The sequence below is a fragment of the Adiantum capillus-veneris genome, chromosome 16 (genome assembly GCF_014529385.1).
Source record: "Adiantum capillus-veneris isolate H3 chromosome 16, ASM1452938v2, whole genome shotgun sequence".
Lineage (NCBI taxonomy): Eukaryota > Viridiplantae > Streptophyta > Polypodiopsida > Polypodiales > Pteridaceae > Adiantum > Adiantum capillus-veneris.
The window spans coordinates 142,795,210-142,821,841 of NC_140946.1; the positions used below are offsets into that span (position 1 = coordinate 142,795,210).

The 26,632-nt window shown below is 47.3% G+C and overlaps 1 protein-coding gene across 3 annotated transcripts in view; it reads right to left on the reverse strand.

The window, feature by feature from the left end:
* Nucleotides 1-674: 674 nt before the first annotated feature.
* Nucleotides 675-26,632, reverse strand: part of LOC147439983 (CBL-interacting protein kinase 24-like) — a 133,707-nt gene continuing 107,749 nt past the window's right edge. For 2 of the 3 annotated variants that reach the window (XM_086485688.1, XM_086485686.1), the window contains 3 exons: nt 1,736-1,792; nt 1,588-1,662; nt 675-1,478 (listed from right to left, as the gene is read on the reverse strand). In XM_086485688.1, the coding sequence (XP_086341814.1) occupies nt 1,395-1,478; nt 1,588-1,662; nt 1,736-1,792 (216 nt within the window). In that variant the 3' untranslated portion in view covers nt 675-1,394. Of the gene's footprint in view, nt 1,479-1,587; nt 1,663-1,735; nt 1,793-1,877; nt 1,913-26,632 lie in introns of those variants that run through there. The other variant, XR_015184674.1, reaches the window with a different exon arrangement.

A 26,632-nucleotide genomic window follows, 5' to 3' on the forward strand; every position in this document is an offset into this window, starting at 1 on the left:
GCACAAAATCTCCTCCTTAATAGTATCATTATCCGTGTCGCTAGGACACTCAATCAAACGAACAAGGAGAGTCCACCCCAATTCTAGGTCCTTCAAGGATCACCTTTTCTCTAAACAGAGCTACACTTCAAAGGCCTCCACTCACCCCACTAGGTATGAGCCTCATTTTCCTCCAATCATGTAACAAGCACATACAAGCTTTCATTCCCTAGAGGTTCCGCTTCAGCGATCACGTAAAAAAGGACTTGATTTGTAGGTATTCATCCAGATGACTTGTTCTGGCTCTAGGTGGCATAGTTGGCCTATCCTTTGATCTGGGGGAGTTGATGTCTATTTGCCTATCTCTATCTGGAGCTCGTGTGAGGATGTAGGTAGCTGATCTATCGCGCATCAAACCCCATAATGAAGATGCTCACCCATGTAGCTCGGACATATGATGAAGCCATCCTTACTAGTGTGGAGAAAATGCTCTATAGAAAGCCATTTTCTTCCCTAGCTCCTCTCCAAGTGACAACCATGTCATCCTCATGTCCAGCTTTGAGAGATCCTATCTGATAGTCCTGCTAATCTATCGCCGTGTTAGTGCAAGCGATGGTGCATCCAATGAGTACTCTGAGAGAGAGAGAGAGAGAGAGAGAGAGAGAGAGAGAGAGAGAGAGAGAGAGAGAGAGAGATGAGATGAAATGACATATTAACGTTTTCAAAAGGCCAAAATGGCCTATGAGACCAATTCATTACAAACTACCATGTCTGGGTACAAAAAAAGAAGAGACCACTAATAGAATGGGTGCCCAACACAAGAGGGCGATATAATGTTTAATAAATCCATCCTTATCTGTACTCTGGATGTCGAGATAGTATGGCTCGAATCCTCTGTTGTAGTCTCCGTCGATGCTGTCAAGCTCCTCTCCTCAATTGTGGGCGTCTCAATCTCCCTAGCTCCAATGCTCAGTCAATGAGAGTACCGTGGGTATGAGTATGAGCTGAGCTTTGGCGTGGTGGCTGCTCCTCTATATGTCCAGTGTCTGGTGTGAAGAAATCGTCAATCTGGGGGAAGAGAGAGAGAGAGAGAGAGAGAGTGCTGTATTTAGAACTTGACATACAATAACCAATGTTCCAATTGAATAGATGTTTGTGTAAAGTAACAAGCATGTGTACATGTTATTGTACAGGGCAGATTGCATAGCCATCTGCAGTAAAGCTTGACGAGCAAGTACAAGTGGTATCTATGGTGCGATTTAGATAGAGAGACCAGACAACTCCCATAAAGGCCTCCTCCAATGCTTTGATCACTTTCAGCAAGCCCAATCACTGAGAAGACAGACGACTCCCGTAACGACTTCCTACAGCAACTTGATCACTATTAAGCAAGCCCAAGCATTGAAACTCATGGGTCACTTCGCAGAATCAGAATGGTGTGTCTCCTCTGCTGACTTCCACACAACATCTCCCAAGTCTGAGCATAAACTTTTATAAAACTGTGGAGGCAATATCAAGAGTAGCACCTTGGTCTCAACTTTCTTTTGGAAAAAATGTGTGAAATGCTGGCCAGTAAATAACAGAGACGAAAAGCGAGCAGCTGCATACCTTGTGATAATCCAGGGTGTCACCAGCTGCCTTGCGCACTTCAACAAGGTATAGAGATGGTGCAACCTCAAAAACCTTCATATAACGTACCAAACAAACTGTCAACTCAAAAGAACCCTCTTATTTGAGACAAACTTGAGATACATACCTCCATAGCAACTGCAAGTTCAGAACCCCTCTCACTCCAAGTCCCCTCCAGTCTCATCTACACACAAAATTCCAAAAAGACTTAGCAAAAATATCTCCAACTAACATCACAAACAAGGCCCATAAGCTAGCATCGACTATACCATTTGAAACCAACTTCCAGATTCGTAGAACAAGCCTATGTAACATTGGAGAAAAATAAGTAAGAAAGCCATTGCGAAATGTTTTGAAGTTTTAACCACATAAAACATGAGCCGTTTTCGCTTGCACTACAACACAGAACCATATCAATGCATCCACCAGCAACATGGAATGCCTACTATTAAACTCTTTGCAGCAGTGGGGCAGCAGACCCCCTGTACCATGTAAACTAGACTTGCGTGAAAATGCCTCTTAGTTAACTCTTTGCAGCAGTGGTGCAGCAGACTTCATATACCATTCAAAGCCACAGTCATGCAAGCCTAGGTCACGAGTGACTTGTGGCCCGCTATTTAGCAGTCACCCACTTGCACCTGTAAATATGCCGCTGCATGTTTTCCATATTAATGGACAGTTGGTTAAATGCAACAAACCCTGGCCTCTGGCGCTGACCTCTGGTGTAATCCATGCAGGACACTTGAACATAACTGATAGGCCCAACCTTTTGAATAAAACTTTCCAAGGTGAGAAAACATGAAAATGTTTGCAATTCACCTAATTTCTGAAGCTGATGCAACGTATTCATGAGTTCCATGCACATGCTACCATCAGGTGATCCCTTTACAGTACTTATAGATCTCACAGCTTTCAGATGAATGTACCATGCAAGCTGCTCGCTCCTGCTGCTCTGGCTCGCACCCACCCCCCCATCTCCCTTGCTGGCACCCACCTCACTGCTGCACCCTCCCTCGGTCGCACCCACCACACAATCTCCCTCGCTGCTGCAACCCTTGCTCGCATCCACCTTGCTGCTGCTTCCTCTATCGCGTCCTTGCTACTCCCCACCCCAAACCAATCCTCCACCTTCCCACCATTGCTGCCTCTCCTTGCCCACCTCGCTATGCTCCTTAGGACTCTTTTCCTTCGACCCTCACAGTGCACACGTGCTCTCTTGGGATTGTTCCTAGTGTTAAAACTTCTTTTCTTCTTCTCACCTCATTCACACTCCCCACTTTCTTCTTGTTAGAGTTTGGAATCTTTCCAGGTTTGTCCGATTGGTCCTGGTCTCTCTCGAGGACAGGTGATAACGAGTGGCGGTTGTTTTGCGGATGTGTGTAACCAGATGGCCTACTGCCCAGGCGGTATGGGACAGCAAAAACAGAGATTTTCAGCTTGTTAAATCAAAAATTCAGCACTTAGATATTGGAGATCAAAGACGGAGTAATTAGGAGACAAGAGAGACTGAGAGATAGAGATGGTATTAGGACAGATGGAGAGGGGGAGGGGAGTACTAGCCCCTAAATAGGCGCACCTTCCGATATTTGTTGTTACTATGTAAAATTTCAGCAGTACAAAGTTTATAAGGGATGGTGCCCTGCTTCTGTGAGAGCAGACCAGGAGAAAGGGTGCACCAGAAGAAGATACAATTAGTTAAATCACCCCTCTTTTATTGATGTGTGTGTGTGTGTGTGTGTGTGTGTTTAGAGTCTCCCCTCCATGCAGTTATGTGATGCCCCACAAGAGGGCTTTTCATTTAACCTATGTATAGTTATGTGGGTTCATGCGCGATTGCCGAGGCAAGAGTCTCTTGCACAGGTACTGGATTAGCTAGTTGCTAATCCTCCGCAAGTACAGGTGAATTCGGAGAGGTTTCACGTAAGAAATCTCGTCCGATTCAAAGGGCAAGTAGCCCTACACGTGCAAGAGCTCGAGGACTTGCTACAGATACGACCGGCTCGCGAAACAGAGCCCAAAACAGGGAAACAGCCTGCTGTGTATTTTTGCAGGTTTAGGGTTTCGGCCCTAACGGGTCCCTAATACCCCCAGGAGTTTCGGGGACGCCAAGGGACTGCTGTAGAGGTGATTTGGCGCATTTTCAGGGCAGAAAACAGAGAATTCAGCGTGCTGCAGATTCTCGCCGGGTTTTGCAAAGTGTTCGTATGCGTCAGGAATGTCATCTATTGCGTGGGGATACTGTGTGTGAAGCGTCCCTAGTACAATTATGCTACCGAAATCGGACCAGAACAGGTGGTTTTCAGCCCGGATTATGCGGGACAGCTCGTAGGAAATCACAGGTTTTATTCCCTCTGTTAATACAATTAACTGAAAGGGGCACCAGTCTTTGGGGCCAACAGGTGTCGGCGTTTGCTTGGTAGTGCTCTAGCTTCCAAGCCGTGTGTGTTTGAAGTATCAATTCCCGTTGCAGGTTTTCTTTTGCAAAGTTTCTCTATGTCCTAAAGTCTAAAGTAAAGTTTCGGGTGAAAGCCAAAGTCTACCGCCCTACGGGCCGGTTTCATGGTTCCATTGCCAGGATGAGGATCAGCCAGAAGTTGAGGAACTTAATGAGATCCTGGTACCTAAGTAAGTTTTGGCACTTAAGGACGGAAAAGTTAAGGACAGGTTGCAAGACGCTAGTTGGTGAAGTTCAAGAACTATCCACCTATGGATGCAAAGTGGATAGAAGAGCATGAACTGTCAGAGTCACCAAATGTATTGCAGCTTTACCTTGAAGGCTTTGGGTTACAGCCTACTAATGCCCCAACCCAACGTGTGCAAAGGAGGGGTAATGATAGAGCTAGCACATCATATGTACATATGAATTCAGTGTAATAGATAGAAATGACAAAAGTATGAAGGTCTCATTAAGTCATTTGTATCTGTCTGTTACAACCTTTCTTGCGGATACATGCAATGATAAAAGAGTGCTAACAACACAAGATCATCAGTGGCATGTATTTATGGTATGCAATCGAGGACGTTTGCGATTTCAAGAGGGGGGTATGTCACGAGGACGTAACAATTGTTAACTATGTCATGAGGACGCGGCAACTGCTAACCTTAGTTGTTGGTTTCTTTCCAATGATTTTTGTTTGATTTTTGAGCCCTTCTTTTTGAAGTTGCGAATGGTCGAACATTGTATGGCCAATATGAACGGTAGTTTCACCCGCAAACGAGAAGTTGGTCGGCACTCGAACTTGTATAGTAAAAGGATGTCTAGGCTGAGTTCAAAGTCATCTAGTCTCCTCGCCGCACTTAATAAGTTGGTGGATACTAGGAAATTACCTTCATAGAGGCACAGTGACAAGATGGGGTCACCTAGAGAAAATCATCCGAGAACTCGGCTACATTGCATTTTTGGATGTGGTCCCACTGGTGAAAGATGGTCTGATGATCTGTGAGAGTCCAATCGAAGCATCTCCTAAACTTTAGGGAACTGCTATTTTGGGCCATGAAATGTGTTCGCGTCATTAGCTCCGGAATGACAAGTGGAACATTTCATTACTCTGCCGCTAAGTCAACTAAGCAACCGGTTGAGATATTTTTAGACCAGAAGTTCCAAAAGCGGGGAATTAATGCATGAGTGTCACTTGGCACATTTTTGGACATTTTTTCAACTTAAGAGAGAAAGCGAGAAGCATTAAAACAAAACAAGGACTGCATTTTTCAGCCGTATGGTGGATTGTTGCAGGTACCAAAGCTATTGTGTGCTTGCCTACCCTCTATGTGCAAGAACTGAAGTCTTGCACAGCATTCACTACTCTGTCTCCCCCCTCCGTGCAATATTATGTGATGCCCCACAAGAGGGCTTTTCATTGAACCTATGTACAATTGTGTGGGTTCATGCGCGATTGCCGAGGCAAGAGCCTCTTGCACAGGTATTGGATTAGCTAGTTGCTAATCCCCCGCAAGTACAGGTGAATTCGGACAAGTTTCACGTGAGAAATCTCGTTTGATTCAAAGGGCAAGTAGCCCTACAGGTGCGAGAGCTCGAGGACTTGTTACAGATGCGACCGGCTGGCGAAACAAAGCCCAAAACAGGGAAATACAGCCTGCTGTGTATTTTTGCAGGTTTAGGGTTTCGGCCCTAAACGGTCCCTAATACCCCCAGGAGGTCCGGGGACGCCAGGGCACCGCTGTAGAGGTGATTTGGCGCATTTTCAGGGCAGAAAACAGAGAATTCAGCGTGCTGCAGATTCTCACCACGTTTTGCAAAGTGTCCGTATGCATCATGAAAGTCATCTATTGCGTGGGGATACTATCTGAGAGGCATCCTAGTATAGTTATGCTGCCAAAATCGAACCAGAACAGGCGGTTTTCAGCCCGGATTATGTGGGACAGCTCGTAGGAAATCACAGGTTTTATTCCCTCTGTTAATACAATAAAGAAATACCGAGAGGGACGCCAATCTTTGGGGCCAACAGGTGTCGGCGTCTGTTTGGTAGCGGTCTAGCTTCCAAGCCGTGTGTGTTTGACGTATCAATTCCTATTACAGGTGTCATAAGACAGGCACTACGTGCCAATAGAAAAGAACAGACAAAACATACTTTTAGCACTTCAATAACAACTGAACTGAGAGAGAGAGAGAGAGAGAGACGACACGCGACAGTGAGTGGCAGAATTCCACAACAACTGAACTCACAGCGAGAGAGAGAGAGAGAGAGAGAGAGAGAGAGAGAGAGAGAGAGAGAGAGAGACGACACGCGACAGTGAGTGGCAGAATTCCACCCCGGAGAGTATTGGCCCCAAACCTTGGCGCCCCTTTCGGTATTTCTTTAAATTGCATCAACACAGTACAAGCCGGTATTCCAGACTCTACACCTTCTCCAGGAAGCATACCAGAGAATGAGCCCTTAGCACATATTTAAAGGCCCTTGGCCTATGAAAAGCAATTTACATGAAAAGCCTTCAAACTCAAAAGCTTCTGGTCCAAAAGCAATGTCAAAAACCTACCAGCGGAAATCACGGAATTCCGTTCAACTGCCACGTCAGCACTGTCAGCAAAAAATCCGAAAATTGCCACATTATCAGCTGCTACGCATGTGTGCGGGTCCTGCTTTATTTTAATTCTTTATGTCACTTGGGGCCCCATCGGACGGGGTCCCCATAAGTTGGTAGGACTTTTTCTTCTGTTACTTGGTCTTCTTAGGGTTTAGGCCCCTCGGCCGACATCTGTAAGTTGGTTCCATTCTTCAAGGCTTTGACACGTCAGCAGTTTGTGACATCTCCCCTTCTTGGAAAAGAGTAATTGTCCACGATTATAGCATATCTACAAAACAACTCAAGTTAGCTTAAAAAAAAGTTGAGGGACAATCAGTTTGCTTTTTTTTTTTTTTTAGGAGTTGGCTTCTCCTTTCGGCTCTATCGATCAAGGAGTTCGCTTCTCCTTTCGGCTCTTTTGATCAAGGAGTTGGCTTCTCCTTTCGGCCAAATCGGAACTCTTGATACGCTGGTGTAGTAAAATTAGCCATCACACCCAGACCGCACTGATCTTCCATGGGTGTCTTGATGCACTAAAATTACATACCCATGCAATCTCATCCAATTAGGGATAATCAGTGGTTGGCACATCACAATGCAACACAAATGCTTACATATGCATGTTACAAGACACAACAAACAACGTCGCTAAGCACTCCCCTGAGACAGACGGTCTGCTGTATGAAGCTACTCAACGACTACCTCGTCATTCCTCCCGCAAATAACCTAAAAAGGTTCGGGCCATGAGCTCAGAGGACTGTACAACCAACCGTTCCCCAGACCGTAGTTTGCGTCGCCTGGAGGTTCAAGCATACAACCAAACGCTCCCCAGGCATCGGCCTGCGTCGTTCGGAGGTTTTCTAGCATACAACGGAACGCTCCCCAGATATCGGCCTAGGTCGTTCCGAGGTTTTCAAACATATAGAAACGCTCCCCAGGCATCGGCCTGCGTCGTTCCGAGGTTCAAACAATACCAAAACAGTATTCTCACTTCTCCACCCGGGAGTAAAATCATCAATCAACGAAACCAGTATTAAAACCATAGTCAAACATTTCAAACCGGCACCAAAACAGGTTCAAAACAGATACCATCCATTTCAAACAAATTCCAGCACGATCACCAAACAAGTTCTCAAACAAATTTTAAACTTAAAAAGCAATCTGCCGGCATCTGTAAGTTGGCTCCATTCTTCAGGGTTTTAACACGTCAGCAGTTTGTGACAACAAGTTTTCTTTTGCAAAAGTTTCTCTGTATCCTAAAGTCCAAAGTAAATTTTCGGGTGAAAGCCAACGTCTACCGCCCTACGGGCCGGGTTCACTCTCTCACTAAAGCAACGAGAGGCTCTCCCTTCCATAAGTAAAACGAACCCTTGAGCACACTTCGGAGCACTCATCTTGAGCAAAGTTTAACATTCACTTTCGATTGGAAATTGGTTACAGAAGCTGTTAATATGATTGCAAAGCGACAAAAGAGGGTGGACAAAATCATACTGGTTGATCCTATGTAAGCGCTTGAAGAGGATCTAGTGGAGAAGCCAAAGCCCAAGCTGTAAGAGCCAGTCTTGATGAGCTAGTAAAAGGTATACAAGAGTTGAATTTGAATTTGAAAGCTGTTAAACTTGATCGTTTGAGTGCAAGTGGATCTTCTTCAGAACCCAGGCAACGTCCTCCACAAAAGGACTCAGATAAAGGCTGCACGTGGTATGACACTTTAGATCATGTACGTGAAAATTGTGATGATTTTACTCAAGCTTAGAAGAACATAGGTTTTTGGAAGGATAGCAAGCTTCATCTTAAGGAAACTAGTGAACGTCTACGCTTCAACTATGCAAAGGGCGGTATGAAGAAGCTAGTTGAGGAGATGCAGCACAATGTCTCTAGGATTGATGCGACAACTTGAGGATTACAAGTATGCAGTGCGGAGGATGAAGAAGGTATCAAGGCTAAAGGGAATCTATGGCCCTATGCTTTGAGGACAGCCGACAAAGGTAAAATAACTCGTAACACATTAAGTCAAGCTGGGGATTGCATTCGACAAACTACGAGGTGGTCAGATCCTGTAGATTCTCTTTCTGTGTATGCCTTTCTTGCAAAATCTCAGACTAACGAAGTTATGGTGGAAGAGAAGCGCAAGAGAGATGAAGATATTGCGGGCTCATCAAAACGAGCTACGAGGACTAGCGGCAAGAAGGAAGAGGGCTCAAGTTCCAAAGCAGTTCCTGCACCTGACGTGGTTATGGAAGAGGCATCCAAAGACAAAAAGCAAGGTAAGCCAAGAGGACCTTCTTACAAGTTAAAATCCGACATTGAATTGGCTACAGATCTGAAGAAGGTATTTGAGGAACCCGTTCTCAATAGCAAGGTGGAACTTACTTTGGGCGATGTCTCGGGTATTGCTAAACGTGAATTTTATGAGGAAATCATTGACATTATAAAGCGGAAGCGACAAGTACCAGTTGAGCAGGAACCTGACACGGTCAAGAGCAAAGTGATTCAACATGTAGAATCAATTCTGGATGCTTATGAGATAGAGATTGAAGAAGAAAGCTTACAGTCTGCAATGATCTCCAATCAAGTTACACCTGAGGTAAGACATATTCACTTCAATGATGATGATGGTGATGAAATAGTACCTAGGAGTCATTTTTCCAGAACACATTGGGCGAGAGCCACTACAGAGATAATTGTTAAGATCGGTGATATTGATGAACCTATTCTAGCACTTGTGGATCTGGTTCAGAAATTAATTTGATGTCAAAGAGCTTGTATCAAAGAGGAAAGTGGCCTATTGATATGGATCATGGTTGGCGGATTCAAGATGCCAACACCCAGCCTGGCGAACTATATGAAGCATGTGCAAATGTCAAGGTAACGATTGGAGATGTTTGTGATGAACAGAATTTTTTCATACAAGAGCATTCCTCCTATCCACTTATTTTGGGTACCTTACATAACGGCTGTGCGCATGGAGACAAAGGTGTTGGATGATGGTTCAGCATATGCAAGGATCCGAAGCAGAGATGGTAAAAGACCGGTTCAGTTTTTGACTGTTTGTGTTGATGATGTCAAAAATAAAGACAGCTTACGAGATCAGTCCTTACCGAAGATTCGCAAAGAGTCCAAAGAGTACAGGTTTGCTCAAGATTTTCTTGGGGTGCCACTATAGAGCGGGACTATAGTGGTACAAAGAAGAAGAATTCTCGCAAGAAGAGACTTTTTCTTCGGGGTTTTTGGGACTAACATCCGAAGGTTCACTTTCATACAGAAAGTTCGAGGAGCTATCTAAGTGGGAGAAGCAATATGTGGTAAGTGTTCAGAGTGATCTGTACGGACGTGATATACTTGAACATGATGATGTTATCTCAGGAGTCTTTGAAGAAGTTTCTTATGTTGATACGATGTCAGAACTGGAAGTTATATAGAAGTGTAGGTTGCAAGGTGGGACTGAATTTATGCAAGTGCATTCGATGGACATGCATGACATTCTAACGGAGGTAAGCAAAGAATTGGGTGGTGCATTTGAAATGCAAGTAGATACAAAGTACAAGACTGTTGCAAAGAAGGTCAAGCCCGTAGCTACCCCTCTCACAAGGGGAAGTAATGAGGTTTGCCTAGGATTTTCTTGGGATCCCTTAGCTTCACATCCAATCTCACTGGGCTCCAAAGCAAAGGCCTTACCATGTTTTGCAAGCATCTCTTGAAAGCACTTGACCTCCTCATCAATAAGAAACCCTTCTTCACCGATGACTACTTGCTTCAAGGTCTCTTCAGTAAATTTGTGGCCAATATTCTTGGAATCCCTTAGCTTCAGTTGTTGTGAGAGGGGTAGCAACGCCCATCTAGAAAAGGGGCGACGCCGGAACAGTGTTCCAGGCCTTAGGCAACCTATGGAACATTGTCGTGACGCCCCGCGTCCATTGATGGAAAAACACAGAAAGAAAAGGATTTTTTATTAGGTTTACTAAAATAGAACTAACATTTTTTTAATGTGGTGTTTTGCAATGCTTTTGGTTGCACGCCTTAAATTTTGTGCTTGGTGGTGCCTATACCAAGTGTGATTCACATTAGAGATTATATTATGCCCTAAAAGAGCTATTGTCTAAAACAACATTACTTGGAGTACATTGATAGAGGGATATGTCTAACATGACGACAATCAGAGAAGATTTTTAATGATGCTTCAGACAAAATGTGCTTCCCTATCCTTTGGCTGATATTTATGCGAACGTGAAGTCCCCATTTGAAGCACTTTGATTGCATTATATGTCAACTCAAATGTAGCATAGCCGAAGATGTTACTTGACCTTGAAGTAATGACCGCTCTTATGAGCGTGTGAGTGGCCGCTTGATTGGTAAGGCTTAAAATAAAGCAAAAGCTACATGGGCAGCATAAATAGCAAACGAGAGCTCAGTATTCTCGTCGTCGTTTTTTCAGAGAGAGGCGGTCAAGGCAAGGACAATGGGAGGGACATCGCCTACAGAGAACGACGAGCAGAGTAGAAAAGCAAGGCCGGGCTTGCAAGACAGTACGAGGTCAAGAGCTGTCGAAAAGCGGCGAAGTTGAGGGGGGCGACCCTAGCAAGAGCCGACCAGTGCAGCGAGCCAAAGGATGAGAGGCGGAAAAAGCGACTAGAGAAACGGGCGCCGTCTGTGCAGGGGAGTGCTGGTGATTTTGTGGTGAACTGGCATACGAGCACAGGGCGGAGTCTTGCAGAGGAGCCACTGAAAACAAGTAAAAGAAGCGTTTCAAAGTTTATTGAAAACAAAATCAAGAGCCGGTTCTCCTGTGGATATCGGTCCGACAAAGTAAACAAAAGAGACTTAAGTAAAGGTTGGTTTCTGCAGAACAGAAGGTTGTGTTAGGAGAAGTGGATTTCTTAGAGGATCTTTTGATCAGTTCAAGAAAGACCAAAGCAAGTGACGACGGAGTTAGTGCTCGTGAAGGTGGTCGGGAAGAGCAAGGAAGGGAACTGAAACGAGTAAGGTTCGGTGTCCGTGCTTCCGCTCAAGATCTCGGCAGATTAAAGAGCACACAAGGTCTATTGCAATGGTCAAGTCTTTTGTATTCACATTTTGAGTTCATTAAATATATCAGTTTAAGATTTCCATAGTGTCTTTTGTACCATATTCTCTTGTGTAATGCATCTTTCTCTCACCGTTTCCCACAGCGAGCAGCCTGGTGCTGTCCCGGCTCACTAACCGCACTTATTTTTTCCCGACAAGAACGGCCAGCCGTTCCGAACAAGCGGTTGATACCGGAACAGCCCATAACGGCCCAGAACGACCAGATTTCAAATTTTAGTTTTTTATCTTGTGAGCCAGATTTTCAGAGTTTGGTTTTCTATCTTGTGAGCCTCTCCCTTATAAAATGCCCCTCCTCCCACCCCTTACCTTCACAATGCACACAAGCTTTCAAGGGCCAAGGATCAAGCTATACCCTCTCGAGTTTCAACTCTCAAGCTCTAGCCTCTTTCAAGCTCTCAAGACTACAAGGCTACATAGTACAAGCTCTCTCCCTCTGTCTCTCTCTCCCTCTCCCTCTCCCTCTCCCTCTCCCTCTCAAACTCTCAAGTCTACACAACACACCGTCACGTTTGTGATAGTTATGTTGAATGGTCTTCAAATCAAGATTTTTGTTAGTATTAGAGTCGAAGGACTCTACTACTACTTGTTTTCAATCACACAGCTAAAAATTACATTATTTGGGTGTTTCTAATGCCTCATATTCCGCGCCATTCCCGTTTCACAGACCCCTGTCGTTCCCCCCTTCCACGGGATCCCGTCGCCATTCCCGTTCCGCGTTTCGGGTAACTCTGACATATCTATGTACATGGGCATAATTCCCAAGCGCACCATTCTTGTATAGTCTCATCTACTACACCTACGCACCATGGCATCAAACGACGCTTCTCCTCACGAGAATGGCACCATTAGCACGCATCAATCAATGGAGAAAACACCGGTCTCTAAGACACTGATCTCCTCTCGACTCCACATGATCGCACGGGCTCCATCTCGGAGGCTCTTTCCCATTTTCCAGTTAACATGTATCTCTGGTTTCACCCGCGATTAAGAGTAAGTGATCAAGAGCAAGAAACCTTGAACAAGTGGGAGTGGTAGTCAGCCCACCAAGAGGTGCTGAGTAGGCGGGAGGATAATTTAAGTTCTCAAAGGGACTGCCCTTTCGCCGAAGCGCACTCATACTCTTTGGTCTACAACGTTTGAACTAAATCAAACACACCCCTAGGAGTAAGTGATTGGCAAAATTGATGGCCTACATAGGCTTACGCATGGTGAGCTGCAATACGCACTCGACTAATGATTTTGGCATATTTTCAATCAGCATGGCTTTTCTTTCGCTTCAATCAACAAGGTTGAATGTTGTTCATGTTGGAGATGGACCATATGACCTTGGACGTTTATTCACTGAATTTCCAGGCCCTCGACAAAGGTTTTAGAGGATTCGCAAGCTTTCTTGCTAATAATATATATAGCGGGATTGCAGCCCACATAACCACTTGAAGTATTGTGCAATCCCGTGGACTTTTTTTAATATAAAACATCTAAACTTTCGCGAAGCATTCCGAAAACACTTTGGCCATCATACGGGGAGGCTGATCCATTGGGGATCCTCCTCACCGTGTCATTGCTTCGCCAAAGACTACAGCCTTCGTCGCTTCGGCAGCCGCAATTCAATCAACAAAACAATAGCAGCAGAGGTTTCATACACAATGGCCACTTCTGCCGCATGAAGGATTTTCTACAGCGAAAGGCGTGACAACAACAACTACCTCATTGAACATTTTATTAGTCCAAGTACTTTGTCTTTTGATTCAAAGATGTTTCATGTTATTTAATGAATGTAGATGATGTTTGGCCCGCATGGTGTTACAGGCTTGGACACTCCAAGAGAGAAATCAATAGCAACATACGAACAAAAACTACAAAATCACTGAACTTGAAGAGAGAGAGAGAAAAGAAAGAAAGAAAGAAAGATTTTTAACGTCTATGTCAGGCCGAAATCGGCCTATGAGACAAATCAAATGTACATGGTGTGTATGTCATCCGTCTATCGGAAAGACAAATGAAACAAAACTGATACAAAACTGAACTGAATGTAGGTAGTGGAGTATCTGAGGAGGGATGGAGCTCTATCTCTAGGGGTATATGCATGTCTATATGCTCGAGGTAGTACAATCATGAGAATGCATCAAGCTATCTAGCTCCATCCTGTACTAATGGGGGGATGTAAGATGTGGTACATGGGCGGGGCTGGTGCCAAGGCTACCCGGATGAAAGCTGTCGGGTCGGCCCTCATCTGAGCTACTCGCTCCTCAGTGGCACGGCGCTCCCGGGCTCGGATCTCCTCGATCTGTCGGTGGTGAGAGAGAGAGAGAGAGAGAGAGAGAGAGAGAGAGAGAGAGAGAGAGAGAGAGAGAGAGAGAGAGAGAGAGAGAGAGAGCAGAGGAGTCGACACGGCACGGCAGAGTTCCGAGCCCAACTCCTCTGAGACTTTGCGTCCAGATGCTCTTCAGGAGAGTGGACCCAAGGGTCCTTATTTACAAGCGATGCCCAAAAGCAAAGCCCCAGAAGCACTCACATCCAAAAAATAAGTGTTACAGACTTGTACACCCCAAGTCCGAAATCTGGCACAACACAAGAGAAAATCACTTAAATACACTTCACAAACTTAATCAAATTCACTTGAGTCCACACGTGTCACAAGACGGGCACCACGTGCCAATAGAAAAGGACAGATTGAACAGACTTCAATAACAACTGAATTGAGAGAGAGACGACACGCGACACGGAGAGGCGGAATTCCACCCCAGAGAGTATTGGCCCCAAACCTTGGCGCCCCTTTCGGTATTTCTTTATATTGCATCAACACACTACAAACCAGTACTCCAGACTTTGCACCTTCTCCAAGAAGCATGCCAGAGAATCAGCCCATGGCCTCATATTTAAAGGCCCTAGGCCCCAAAAGCAGTTTACATGAAAAGCCTTCAAACTCAAAAGCATCTGGTCCAAAAGTAATACCCAAAATCTGCCAACCCATTTTGCGGAAATCTGTACAATTGCTACGTCGGCACTATCAGTGCATTTTGCGGAAATCTACCACGTCATCAGTCCACGCGCATGTGTGTGTGGGTCCTGCTTTATTTTGAACGTCTTTATGTCACTTGGGCCCCATCAGACGAGGTCCCATAAGTTGGTAGGACTTCTTCTTCTGTTGCTTGTTCTTCTTAGGGTTTAGGCCCCTTTGCCGTGATCTGAAGCTTGGCTCTGCTCTTCAATGTCCGGACACGTCAGCAGTTTGTGACATCCCCCCTTCTTGAAAGAGAGTAATCGTCCGCGATTACAGCATATCTGCAAAACAACTCAAGTTAGTCCAAAAATTTGCCGAGGGTCATTTCGAGGGACAATCAGTTTGCTAATTTTTTTTGTTACGGAGTTGCCTTCTCCTTTCAGCTCTTTTGATCAAGGAGTTGGCTTCTCCTTCCGTCCAGATCGGAACTCTTGATATGCTGGCGTAGTAAAATTAGCCATCACACCCAGACCGCACTCATCTTCCATGGGTGTCTTGATGCAATCTCATCCAATTAGGGATATTCAGTGGTTGGCACATCACAATGCAACACAAATGCTTACATATACATGTTACAATACACAACAAACAGCGCCACTGAGCACTCCCCCGAGACAAACGGTTTGCGGGGTATGAAGCTACTCAACGACTACCTCCTCACTCCCCCGCAAATAACCTAAAAAGGTCCGGGCCATGAGCTCAGAGGAGTGGACAACCAAACACTCCCCATACCGCACTCTGCATCGCTTGGAGGTTCAAGCATACAACTAAACGCTCCCCAAGCATCGACCTGCGTCATTCGGAGATTTTCAAGCATACAATGAAATGCTCCCCAGACATCGGCCTACGTCGTTCCGAGGTTTTCAAACATACAACAAATCGCTCCCCAGGCATCGGCTTGCGTCGTTCTGAGGTTCAAACAATACCAAAACAGTATTTCTCACTTCTCCACCCGGGAGTAAAATCACCAATCATTGAAACCGATATTAAGACCACAGTCGAACAATTCAAATCGGCACCAAGACAGGTTTAAAACAAATAGCATCCATTTCAAACAAACATCAAACAATACTTTCTCAAACAATGTTCAAAAGTATCTAATTAGAAAACAACTAGAGAGGTCATTCCGGCCAATAACTCTAGACACGGAACTCCGCCAGGCCATTGTCGACTAAATTCTGAACTGTGAACTGTTTTAAGGTGGTTATTTGGTGCTATCACGATAAAATAAGTCTTTTTAAAAATAGAAAGTTGAAAAAGAAGTCCTATAAAGAGACCTTTTATAAGCTAAAACAAGGTGAGGAGTCACAATGGCCTGCAAAAGGTAAAGGGTGGGGAAGATTTATTGGAAGTAGGTCTTAATCAGTGCTGCAATTGAATTGTTTTAATATAAAATTGTATTGTCTACATACACACATAATCACAAACTAGCGATTCCAAAGCAACCTAGCGATCAACCGAACTTTGAGGACAACCGGCTTGCCCTTCTACATCACCGTGATGGTTCGGTTCCGAATCTGGAGAGTTGCATCATTCTCGTCGTGCCAAGGCATGTCCAAGAGAACGTCGCAATTGCCCAACTTCATAATGTGGAAATTGGCTTTTCCATGATAAGTCACTGGAAGAGCACCAATGAGCGGTACCACTTTCTAAGTTTGCCCCATGGCTAGCTAAGCTTCAATTTCTCCACCCTCTGCATCATAATCAAAGTGCATCTGCTTCAAGAATTATGGATGGATGAAGTTCTCCATAGCTCCGAAGTCAAAGAAAATAAGGGCTTTCAAGACGTTGACTTTTCCATAAGCTCTGCATAATTCATTAAAACTCTCAGCTGTTGTCCATAACCCCCCCCCCCGCCCCCCCCCCCCCCCCCCCCCCCCCCCCCCCCCCCCCCCCCCGCTCTCGCCATCCCCACCCCTGCCTTGTGCGCAGCTTTCAGCCCTCCCCTTGCGCACAGCCTCAGCCCGCCCCCTGCGTGCTGCTCCTGCCCGCAGCTCCACCCGCTGCCCCCCCGCTGCCCCTGCCACTGCCTACCCCCGCCTGACACCAGCCCGATGCCCTCCCTCCCCCCCCCCCTGCCGCTACCCACCCCTGCAAGCCCCTAGCTTTTCCGCCTTCAGCCTATCCCTGCGCCTCAGCCCCTCCCCCGCTCGCCCGCCCCTTTTCTCCCATTTGCATTGCCTCCCTCCCCCCCCCCCCTTTTTTTTGCTCGCAGGAGTCTGTCCCCACGGCCTGCTGGGAGCTTCGCGTCCTTCCCGCCTTCTTCGACTCAGCAGCAGACACACATGGAGGCTCCAGATCCGCCACAGAGGGACTCTACCGAAGCCCCCTCACCCAACCCCGCTGAGCCCACCATTCGACTTGCTCTTTCACCGACACAGCAAGCGAGCCTAGCCGCAGAGGTAGAGCGCTTGCAGGCTACTTCTGTCATCGGCAAGATTTTCGGTACCCGAACCAGCAGAGGAGAGCTGTGTTACCTTCTCCAAGCCCGCCTTCTTGCAGAGGTGGGCAAGATCTTCGACGTACAGATACTCGGACGAGGCTACTATCAGATCGAGTTTGAAACCTTTGAGATGGCATCCAAGGTCATCGCCATAAGTCCATTGACCATCCGAGTAGCTCGAGCCCACTTTCGACAGTGGAGACATGGCTTTGACCCTGCTTCGGATGTTCTAGTAGCGGAGGCAGACATCCCCATCTCCGTCCGCTTTCCTGGTTTACGGAGGGAGTACTTACCACCTTTGTCCAGGATAGGCTCAGCGATTGGGACTGTCCTGGAGACACCTCGCACGGCAGCCCCAGTAGTTGCCAAGGCGGCTGGCATCCCCTCAGTTCGCGTTCTGGTTAGGGACACTCACACACTCCCGAAGGTCATTCTTCTACCTAGGTGAGTGGGGGTTGGTTTAGACAAAGCATGGAGTATTCGGGCTCCCGGACCAGTGTTTCATTTGTCGACAGATGGGCCATCTTGCGAAGGCCTGTCCACGGAGGAGGCCTCGACCTACACCACAGACTCAGCCCCAACCTGCAAGGGCTGGCCAGCAGCCACAGGCAGAGACAGCGCACACATGCAGAGCCTCCCTCCGAGCGTGGGGCTCCAACGGAGGAGGGATGGCAGCAGGTCCGTGGTCGACGATGGCAGGAGCCACAGCGACAGCCTAGCACTCAGAGTGGTCCTCAGGCGCCTGCCCAGCAACAGTGGGTTCCCACGGAAACCGTATCGGTCCTCTTGAGCAAGATGAGGTCCTTGCTCCAGCCCCCACCTCAGCTTCACCCTCGACAGCCCCTCCCCCCCTAGAGTTCCCCCCCTCCTCATCATCCTCCCCCTCGCCTCCTGCTCCCGCCGCCTCCTCCCCCCGCCCCTCTACCTCTGCCGCTCCCCACCGCCCCTCTTCACCTCTTTCCCCTGCTCCTACCCCCCCCCCCCCCCCCCTCCCGCTCCAGATCCACAGCCGACCCAGGGGGCAGGGCCATCTCCGACTGCTAGGAGATCTCTTGGCAGCGCCTTTGCCACGGGTCACTTGGCGAGAGAGGGACAACCTTTCTTGCGACCCCCTCTACAGGTACAGACGTCTCCTTTTGCAGCTATCCCTCGTGGTCTGACGAGCATCGACATTCGGCGCTGATGTGACTTCTTCGACTACAACATTACTCGTTTTCTCAGCGACCCCTCAGCAGACCATGAGGCAGCCTGCTTCAGGGTCCATGTTCTGTTCCTTGCAGCTAGGGGGATAGAGGCCTTGGCCTCAACGGTTGGCTTCTCTTTTCCCCTTTGCGGCAAGGACCAGACTGAGTGGACTCTCGACTCAGTGTTGGGTGGTTGCACACACAAGTCCTAGAGTTCTCTCACCACATGGGAGAACTAGGAGTTACAGACATGCTTCAAACTTTGTGGCCATTTGTAACTAAGTCAGACTTTGTAAATAATTAATATATTTACGAGAAAAGAATTATCTAATTAGTTGTGTGCACACCAGAATAGACCTAGCAGTTCTAAGGCCTCAGGTGAGCCTAAATGCGGGCCACAACACCTCAGAGGGACCTTAGCAGAAATTACCCTGAAGCCTTAGTGATTGGGAAATCGGGTCTTCAGAAAGGGGTAAGCAGTAGCCTCAGATTTTAGGCTCAGAAAAATACGCGCGTCAGTACAAGCACATGAATGAGATGGGGTCCTTAGAACAGTGACCCTAAGGCTAATAAAGCTAATAAAGCCTTAGGGTAAGTTTTGTTAAATTAAATTTAACGGTCCGTGCCCGGGCAGGCGGTCGGACAAGTGTGAACAGGTAAAGGCGGTGCAGTGCCCGTGCGGCATTGCGCCGGCAGACCTTTGGTGTTCTCATAAAAGAATCATTGGTAGCAGTTGTTAGTTAGTTGCACATTTTTTTAATTAATGAGCTAGAAGTTTTTAAAGTCAAAAGTTGAATGGTTTTTAAGTTTTTAAAGTAAGTGTGCCAAGTGGCACACTTACCAATGCAAACTAACTCTCTCTCTCTCACTCTCACCCTCTCTCTCTTCCTAGCGCCCCCTCTCCCTGATGGCTATTTAGGAGTCCCCCCTCCCCCATTTTCAGGGCTGGCAGTGCACCTACCCCCCCTAATGTGAGCGTGCTCTACGCGGTGGAGCCCTCCATTGAAGCTTGAGAGCAGCCCCTTGCGACATATGTGGTAGCCTTGTGCTCCCATTGTCAAGAACAAGGGATCTCACAGTCATAGACACCTTCTGGTGAAGTTTCATCGCGAGAAGCTGCCGTAGACGCTCTCTTAGCAGAGTGCAGCTGCTGTAATTCTCTGTTTTCAGCCCCTAATCACCTCAATTAGGGCTGTTTTCAGCAAATCAGCCATAGAAATTCTCTTCTCTCTCCTTATCCTAAGTCTACATCAAGTTTGGCGCGATTCCATCGCGAAGAAGACCTCTGTTTCGGCATAGGGGTGTGCACAGGTAAGAATTTCAGGTTATGTACAGAACATTACAGCAAGCATGTGCGTGTGCATTTTGCTTGTTTCTCTTTTGTGTTCGATGCATGAATGAATGAGCATGAAGGCAACACATAACGGAAGATGGACTCTCCTCTGTGAGAGCTTCCGATGAGCTGTTTTGGAAGATAGACTCTCTTTTCGAGAGCTTCCAACCAGTCTCGCAGAAGATGGGAAATCCCCTAAGCAGAAAGAAAGTGGAAACACTTTCTCAGTCAGTAGTCAGAACAGAACAAAAGAAAGAATAGAGGACGGGCGTATGCCCCGTTCCTGTGCTTGTAAAGATTCTCCCTTAGTAATAAAGATATTCTCTTTATAGGGGGGGACCAACCCATCTTCTGGTCCCCAATGGAGTGTCAAGTTTTCTCTCTCCCTCTAATTCTCTTGAGTATTTGAAGTGCAATTAAACGTCAGTTTACGCTTCCGTATTTTTTGTGACACCATTGGCCAAGTTTGCGGTGACCCCTCTAGATACAGCAGGATGCAGACACATTGTGGTTTACCTCTTTGCCGATACGCAGTGCTTGCCATGCTATGTACACATTCATGAGGACTCCTGGACAGAGGAGGTTGCTTTACGGACGGCTCGCTCTACTTGGGTTTGGGCCAGGCACTCGTTGCAATCACGCCTATCTAGAGGACGCTCGGATGCGGATTACTCCCCATCCAAGCCAGCCTCGAAGATAGCACATTTAGCTGCTACGGCAGCATCTGTTCTCTCTCGCTCCGCATGAGGATCGTCTCATGGAACGTGCAGGGACTTGGTGGGCCCCAGTTTCAGTGTCAGCGAGGCTGACTGCGTTAGGAGCTCCAACGCTGCCTTGTGGGAGAAGAGATTGATCTCCTTATGCTACAGGAGCACCATCCGTGTGAGAGCCACAGTAGATGTTGTGGTCAGCTCTTGCGTGGACGATATGATACTTTTTGGTCAACTGCTTTTGGACCTTGAGCCATCCAAGGTGGGGTATGTATGACTATTGCGGATTCCTTGCAGCAGGCCATTGTGGGCAGAGGGATTATTGTGCGAGGCAGGGCTCAGTGGATTACTATGCAGGTTCAAGGTTGCCTTGTGGGCTTCCTGAACATCTATGCGTCCAATGTGGCGAGTGCACGAGCAGAGTTTTGGTCACAGATAGTTGAGTCTCTGCCGCCGCAGGCAGAACACTGGTGCCGACTTCAACATGTTACAGAGGACCCTTCTGAGAGGATTGGTGGTCGCCATGCTACTGTGCATGGAGTTAAGATGGCAACTTGGGAGAGGTTTTGTACGACTCTGAGGGTCTCGGATGTGTGGCAGCACTCTAGTTTTGTGAGGCCCCCAGACAGCCTAGCCTTCTCTCGTTCGGCCCGCAGAGTGGGAGGAGTGAATATATCGCGGATAGATCGCTTCTACACTAGTGACCATTTCAGTGACTTGGGTGGGACAGTTGGCATTCTTGCAAGGACCTCCTTCTCAGACCATGCACCAGTGATCCTCACAGTGGCAGACAGGTAGAGGAGCGGGAGCACGATGCTTCGCATCCCACAAAGGGTCTTGCTCGACTCTGCACTCGGAGAGCGAGTAGAGGCTCTCTAGAGAGAGAGCTTGGACAGGCAGGATTCTCTTGCTGATAGAGTGGCCTCAGGACTAGCTCAGATTAGCCGTTTCTTTCTCCAGCAGTCTTTGGCTCGCCGGGCTGCAGCGAGAGAGGAAGAGCAGCGTCTCAGACGGGGCATTGCTTCGTTGCAGAGGATGAAGAAGCAGCATCCAGACAGTCCTTGGTTGGAGCAGCAGCTAAAGCAGGCTCGCCAGGAGCTGGTTAGCACAGAGGAGCGACGACATGAGTTTGCTTTCCATCGACAGGCATCTCAGTGGACACAGGTGGGCGACAGAGTGACTGGTGCTTTCTTCGAGGCAGTGGGACCTCGGCATTCGCATGCCAAGGTCAGTCAGTTGAGGAGGCCCGACGGGTCAATTGCTTCTGAGCCCGAGGATATGCGTGCAGTTGCTACTGGCGTTTCACTGTGAGTTACTGTCTGCAGAGCCTCAATCAGAGCGTCAGGATGCATGCAGGGAGCAGGTGTGGGCACAGATGCCTTGCCTTGTGATTGAGGAGATGCGTTAGAGGCTTGAGCTGTCACTTCAGCTTGAGGAGCTGCACACGGCTCTTAGTGCCCTCCCCCGTGGTAGCTTTCCAGGTGAGGATGGATTGACTCCCAGTTTTTCTTGGAGTACTCGGACTTGCTTGGCCCATATCTCTGTAGTGCTTTTCAGTACATCTTGCACACAGGAGTGATGCCTGACAGCATGAGTGAGGGTCTGATTTACCTCATTCCCAAGGAGGGTGGCTCCTTGGATGAGATTCGACATTGGCGCCCCATCACCATCCTCAACTCAACCTACAAAATTCTTGCCAAGGCTTTGAGTTTGACGATCCAACCACTTCTAGAGAGCCTTATATATTGGACTCAAACAGGTTTTTTCAAGGAGCGCAGTATCCTTGACAACATCTTTACTTTTTGGGAGGCTTCTGCCCTAGCGCGGCTCCGTGGTGAGGACCTAGTGATTCTTCTTCTCGATTTTGAGAAGGCATACGATAGAGTTGACTGGGACTTTCTAGAGGGCACTCTACGCAAGATGGGCTTCTCAGATGCTTGGATCAGAGGGTGTCAACTTTGTACAGACAGACACAAAGTCAGGTACTTTCGGTAGGAGGTAGAGGTGATCATTTCATGCTCACACGTTCGGTCAGACAGGGATGTCCTCTTGCCCCCTTCCTCTTTCTGTTCTATGCTGAGGCGATGAGCACGTTTTTGGTGTCACAGCAGGTTGGTCTACAGGGCTTAGCACTCCCTATTCGGAGAGATGAGCTACTAGACGCTGAGTTTGCTGACGACTCATACTTAGATGGCCAGGAGGCCAACCTTACAGGTGTGAGCAGGCTCTTGAGACCTTTTGTTGTGCATCTCGCGCACTGATCAACTAGAGAAAGACTGTGGCTTTCTCGGTTGGTAGTGCTCCTGTGCCCAACTGGATGCCAGGTGAGGGTTTAAGGTGGATTCCCCCAAGGACTGCAGTTCGGTAATGGGGTGTCAGGTTGGTTTGGACTTGTCTCCCAAGCAGCAGATTGCTCCCCTCCTCCTGTCCATCAAGAGAAAGTTGTTACATTGGAGCTCCGCACGACTTTCTTTGGCTGGCAGAGTTGTAGTGGCCAACAAGGTGCTGTTGGCTCCTATGTGGTACATCACTTCTTGCTGGATCTTCTCGAGTTCTTGTATCAACCAGGTTGAGCGGCTGATCAGGAATTTCCTTTGGTCAGGGCGAGACACTTTAACTGCCCGAGCCAAAGTGGCTTGGCAGGTCATCATTCTTCCTTGTTCACAAGGAGGGCTGGGGATCATTGGCCCACCACCAACAGAGCAGAGCCCTTCCTGGGAAGTTCATCGTCCGAGGTCTTCTTCCAAGTGAGGAGCCCTGGAAGGAGTTCTTATTACAGCGGCTTCGTGCTAGGGTGCCTCAGGCAGGAGGCCCCTGGCAACCTTCGACCAGATGGATCTTCACAGAGATGCGTAGAGTTGGTTTGAGCAGGAGACTGGAGGATCGTTTTGTTGTGGGGTTGCTTCGATCTTGGGAGCACTTGCGGCGAGGCCTGGAGCAGCGCCAGCCTACTTGCACGGAGGAGCGCCTACGATGGCCACTTGTTTGGAACCCCATGGTTAGCACTCAGAGAGGACACTTGGTCTGTAGTCTGCCTCATGTTTCCTAGGGTTCCATGGCAGCGGGTCCAGCACGCTCTTTAGGTGACTGGTTACAGTTTTCAGGCTTGTCAGAGGAGCTACAGGGATTTAAGCTACAGGGCATGAGAGGGGTGCAGAGCATGTGTCAGGACATCTCAGAGGCAGTATCAGCTGAGTGGCTCACACCTCTCGAGTCAGCAGCGCCCAGATGGATGGGAGCCTTCACGCGACTGGAGGTTCTCATCTCTGTTCGGGCTTGCTCAGAGACTGTTGCCTCCCTGTTTTTCGAGCTGCAGGGGCAGGGATGCTTACAGCGAGTTGTAGTAGAGCCCCCGCAGGTGACAGAGTGTTGTTTTCAGAGGTCCGAGTGTTGGGCATCTGTGGGAGAACTTGTGTCAATGATCCTAACCAGCAGCTCTTGAGACTGGACATTGGAGGCTGTGGGCCTGGGAGTGTTGTCCACTGACACCAGTACAGTGGGACCTTGGAGAGTGGCTCTGGAAGGACCCTTTCTCTTCTGCAGACCACCGAGGTGTCCCTTTCTTTCAGTACACTGTTCGACTGGGACGTCACGTACTGGCAGCACAGAGAGAGGCTCGCCCTGCTATGCAGCACCTCGCACACAGTGTACGGCAAGTCCCTTGCATTGACACGTGCGACAGACGCGCACATTTTTGGCGCCGTTGTCGGGGAACTGCCTTACACTAAGCTCGAGTAGCACTATATGCTGCTTTATGGTGCATTATAAAATGTAGGAAAGGTAGAGAAGGAAGGTGTGTGTATTGAGAAGAAGTTTTTTTTGTTGCAGTGTACTGTTTTTGTTAATAAGGGGTTGAAAGGTACTGTGTTTTGTGTTTTCTCTGTTCATAAGGGGTTAATATTAAGGTAGTAGATCTATAATGTTAGTTCTGTGTAAAGTACAATAAGTAGACTTGTTAGCTAATGAGTTGTTGTAGTACTGTGTTAGTGTGTAACAGTAGCTCTATTAGTTGTAAGTAGGTAGGTTAGGTGTGTGTGTGTGTGCTCGCGCACGTTGCGCGGCCGCGGCGACCTTATCCCAAAAAAAAATTTAAAAATTTAAAAAATTTGAAAGGTAGGGCTCATAGTTACCCGGAACGGGAACGGGGAACAGGAACAGGAGGGTCCGGAAGTGATAGCTTTACTTTTCTAAGTCTAGCTCATCTTTTCCCTTGATGACACCACTGCTACCATGCCTACCCCAATGATGAGCATGCCAAGAAACACGACATGGACCTATTTGTTAGTAAAGCACCGCTACATGGTAGCTCAATGCCTGCAACAGTACCCACAGGTGTGTACCAATTGTATACACCTATAGGTCCTCGTACTCAAGTAGCCCCTATCCCTCCCATTGTTTCAACAACCTATGCTCCACAACCACAACACCCAAGCTCTTATTTCCATGGGACCGTACGAGCTAGCATTAGCATGTCACATCCGACGTCTGCTATGCCTAGGGCCACACATATGAACTTTGGACCGCCACATGGCACAACACCGTATCAAATGTGAAACCAAGGCTTTCTATGCGCCAAGACCAATGCCAATAGCTACTCCACATGTAGTCTCTGGAGCGCCTTCACCCACGGTACCTGCTCACTTAGGTGACTTGGCAACATTTGCTCAAGCTATCGATCGATCTATTGCTGAGAATATGCATAACATGCCTGATAGAGAGCCTAGAGGTAAGGCAGTATGAATAGCCAAGCTCACACAAAAATTTAGTGAAGACGGGGATGTGAGAAAGCATATCTGAGTGTTTGAACAAATATGCAATTCTCTAGGAGAACACAATGACTTGCATAAGAGTAATGCTCTAAGCCTAACCTTAAGTGGGAAGGCTAGGGATTGGTATAGAACTCTAAGGGTGGAAAAAAAAACGATTTACCCTACTCTTAGAAGATTGTTCTTGAAAAAATACATACGAAAGGGAGTGCTTTGGGGTGTAGCCTCTCAGCTCCAGAAAGCCCAACGAGAAGAAGGAGAGTCGGTGAGAGACTTTATTAGTCACTTAAAGCATTTGAATTCTCGTTGTAATCCAAATGAGTGCTTCAATAATAATCAATTGCTTAATAGATTCATCAGGGAATTACGGCATGAGGATATCTACAATGGCCTAGTCATTAGAGGTATCACCACTTGGGAAGCGATCACCACCAATGCAATCCAAATGGAGGATAATTTAATGATTCAAGGAGAAAGAGTGTCTGTTGAGCCTAAATCTATTAGCTCGCAAGCATCGGGGCATCAGCCAATGACCCTAAAGCCTATTGCTAAGATATCTCAGATGACTTTAGCAGATCTCACCAAGGCCATTCAAGAGAGTCTTAGAGACGATCGTGCTCCGCAAAACAATCATATGTATCTAAGAAGGGAGCAACAATGGTACTTAGTATGCTATGGTCCGCATAGTACCAGTGAATGCCCTACTTTTAGAGTAAAATTCAATGGGAATTGCAATGCCTGGGAGGTATGGTCATCAATCTAAGGATTGCATAGTATTTAAGCGTGAGATGGCCAATAGACCAACCTTAGCATGGACAGACACACCTCGAGTGCCTGCATTGATGCCGGTCGCACCTCTTGAACAAACGTCACAATACATGGTCCCTAGGGCCCAAAATGTTGTTCAAACAGCACCCTTACCACCCCCAATGCTAGGACCGCAACCACCACATCCGAGAATCACTTCTGTGAATTAAGTGGGTTGTGAGTCATCTATTGCTTGTGTGGAAGGCTGTGAGGAAGATATAGACCCTAATATTGCCTATGGGATAGATGCGCTCGAAGAAAGTCCACAATACTACACGGAGGACTATTTGAGACAAGTCAAACTTGTCTATCAAGTAGTTGCTCTTGCTGCAAGAGGCCAAAATATCAATTACACTACTACGAGACCACCTCTTCAATGTTATGAGTGTGGAGGTCCACATCGTGTGACAAAGTGTCCTATTAGGCTACAAAAGAACGCCACAATAATACAAACCAATCAAGCGAGCACATCTACAATGCCGATACTCATGTGTAATCGATGTGGCATAGATTATTTGATTGCCCAATGTCCGAATAATCCAAATGCACCGAAGATTACGCCATTAAACTTGATTGAGGTTACCGAGGAGGCATCACAAAATACACCTGTGGTACCAGTAAACGTACTCACACGATCGATTCTCCAAAAAATATATATATATTCTTGAAT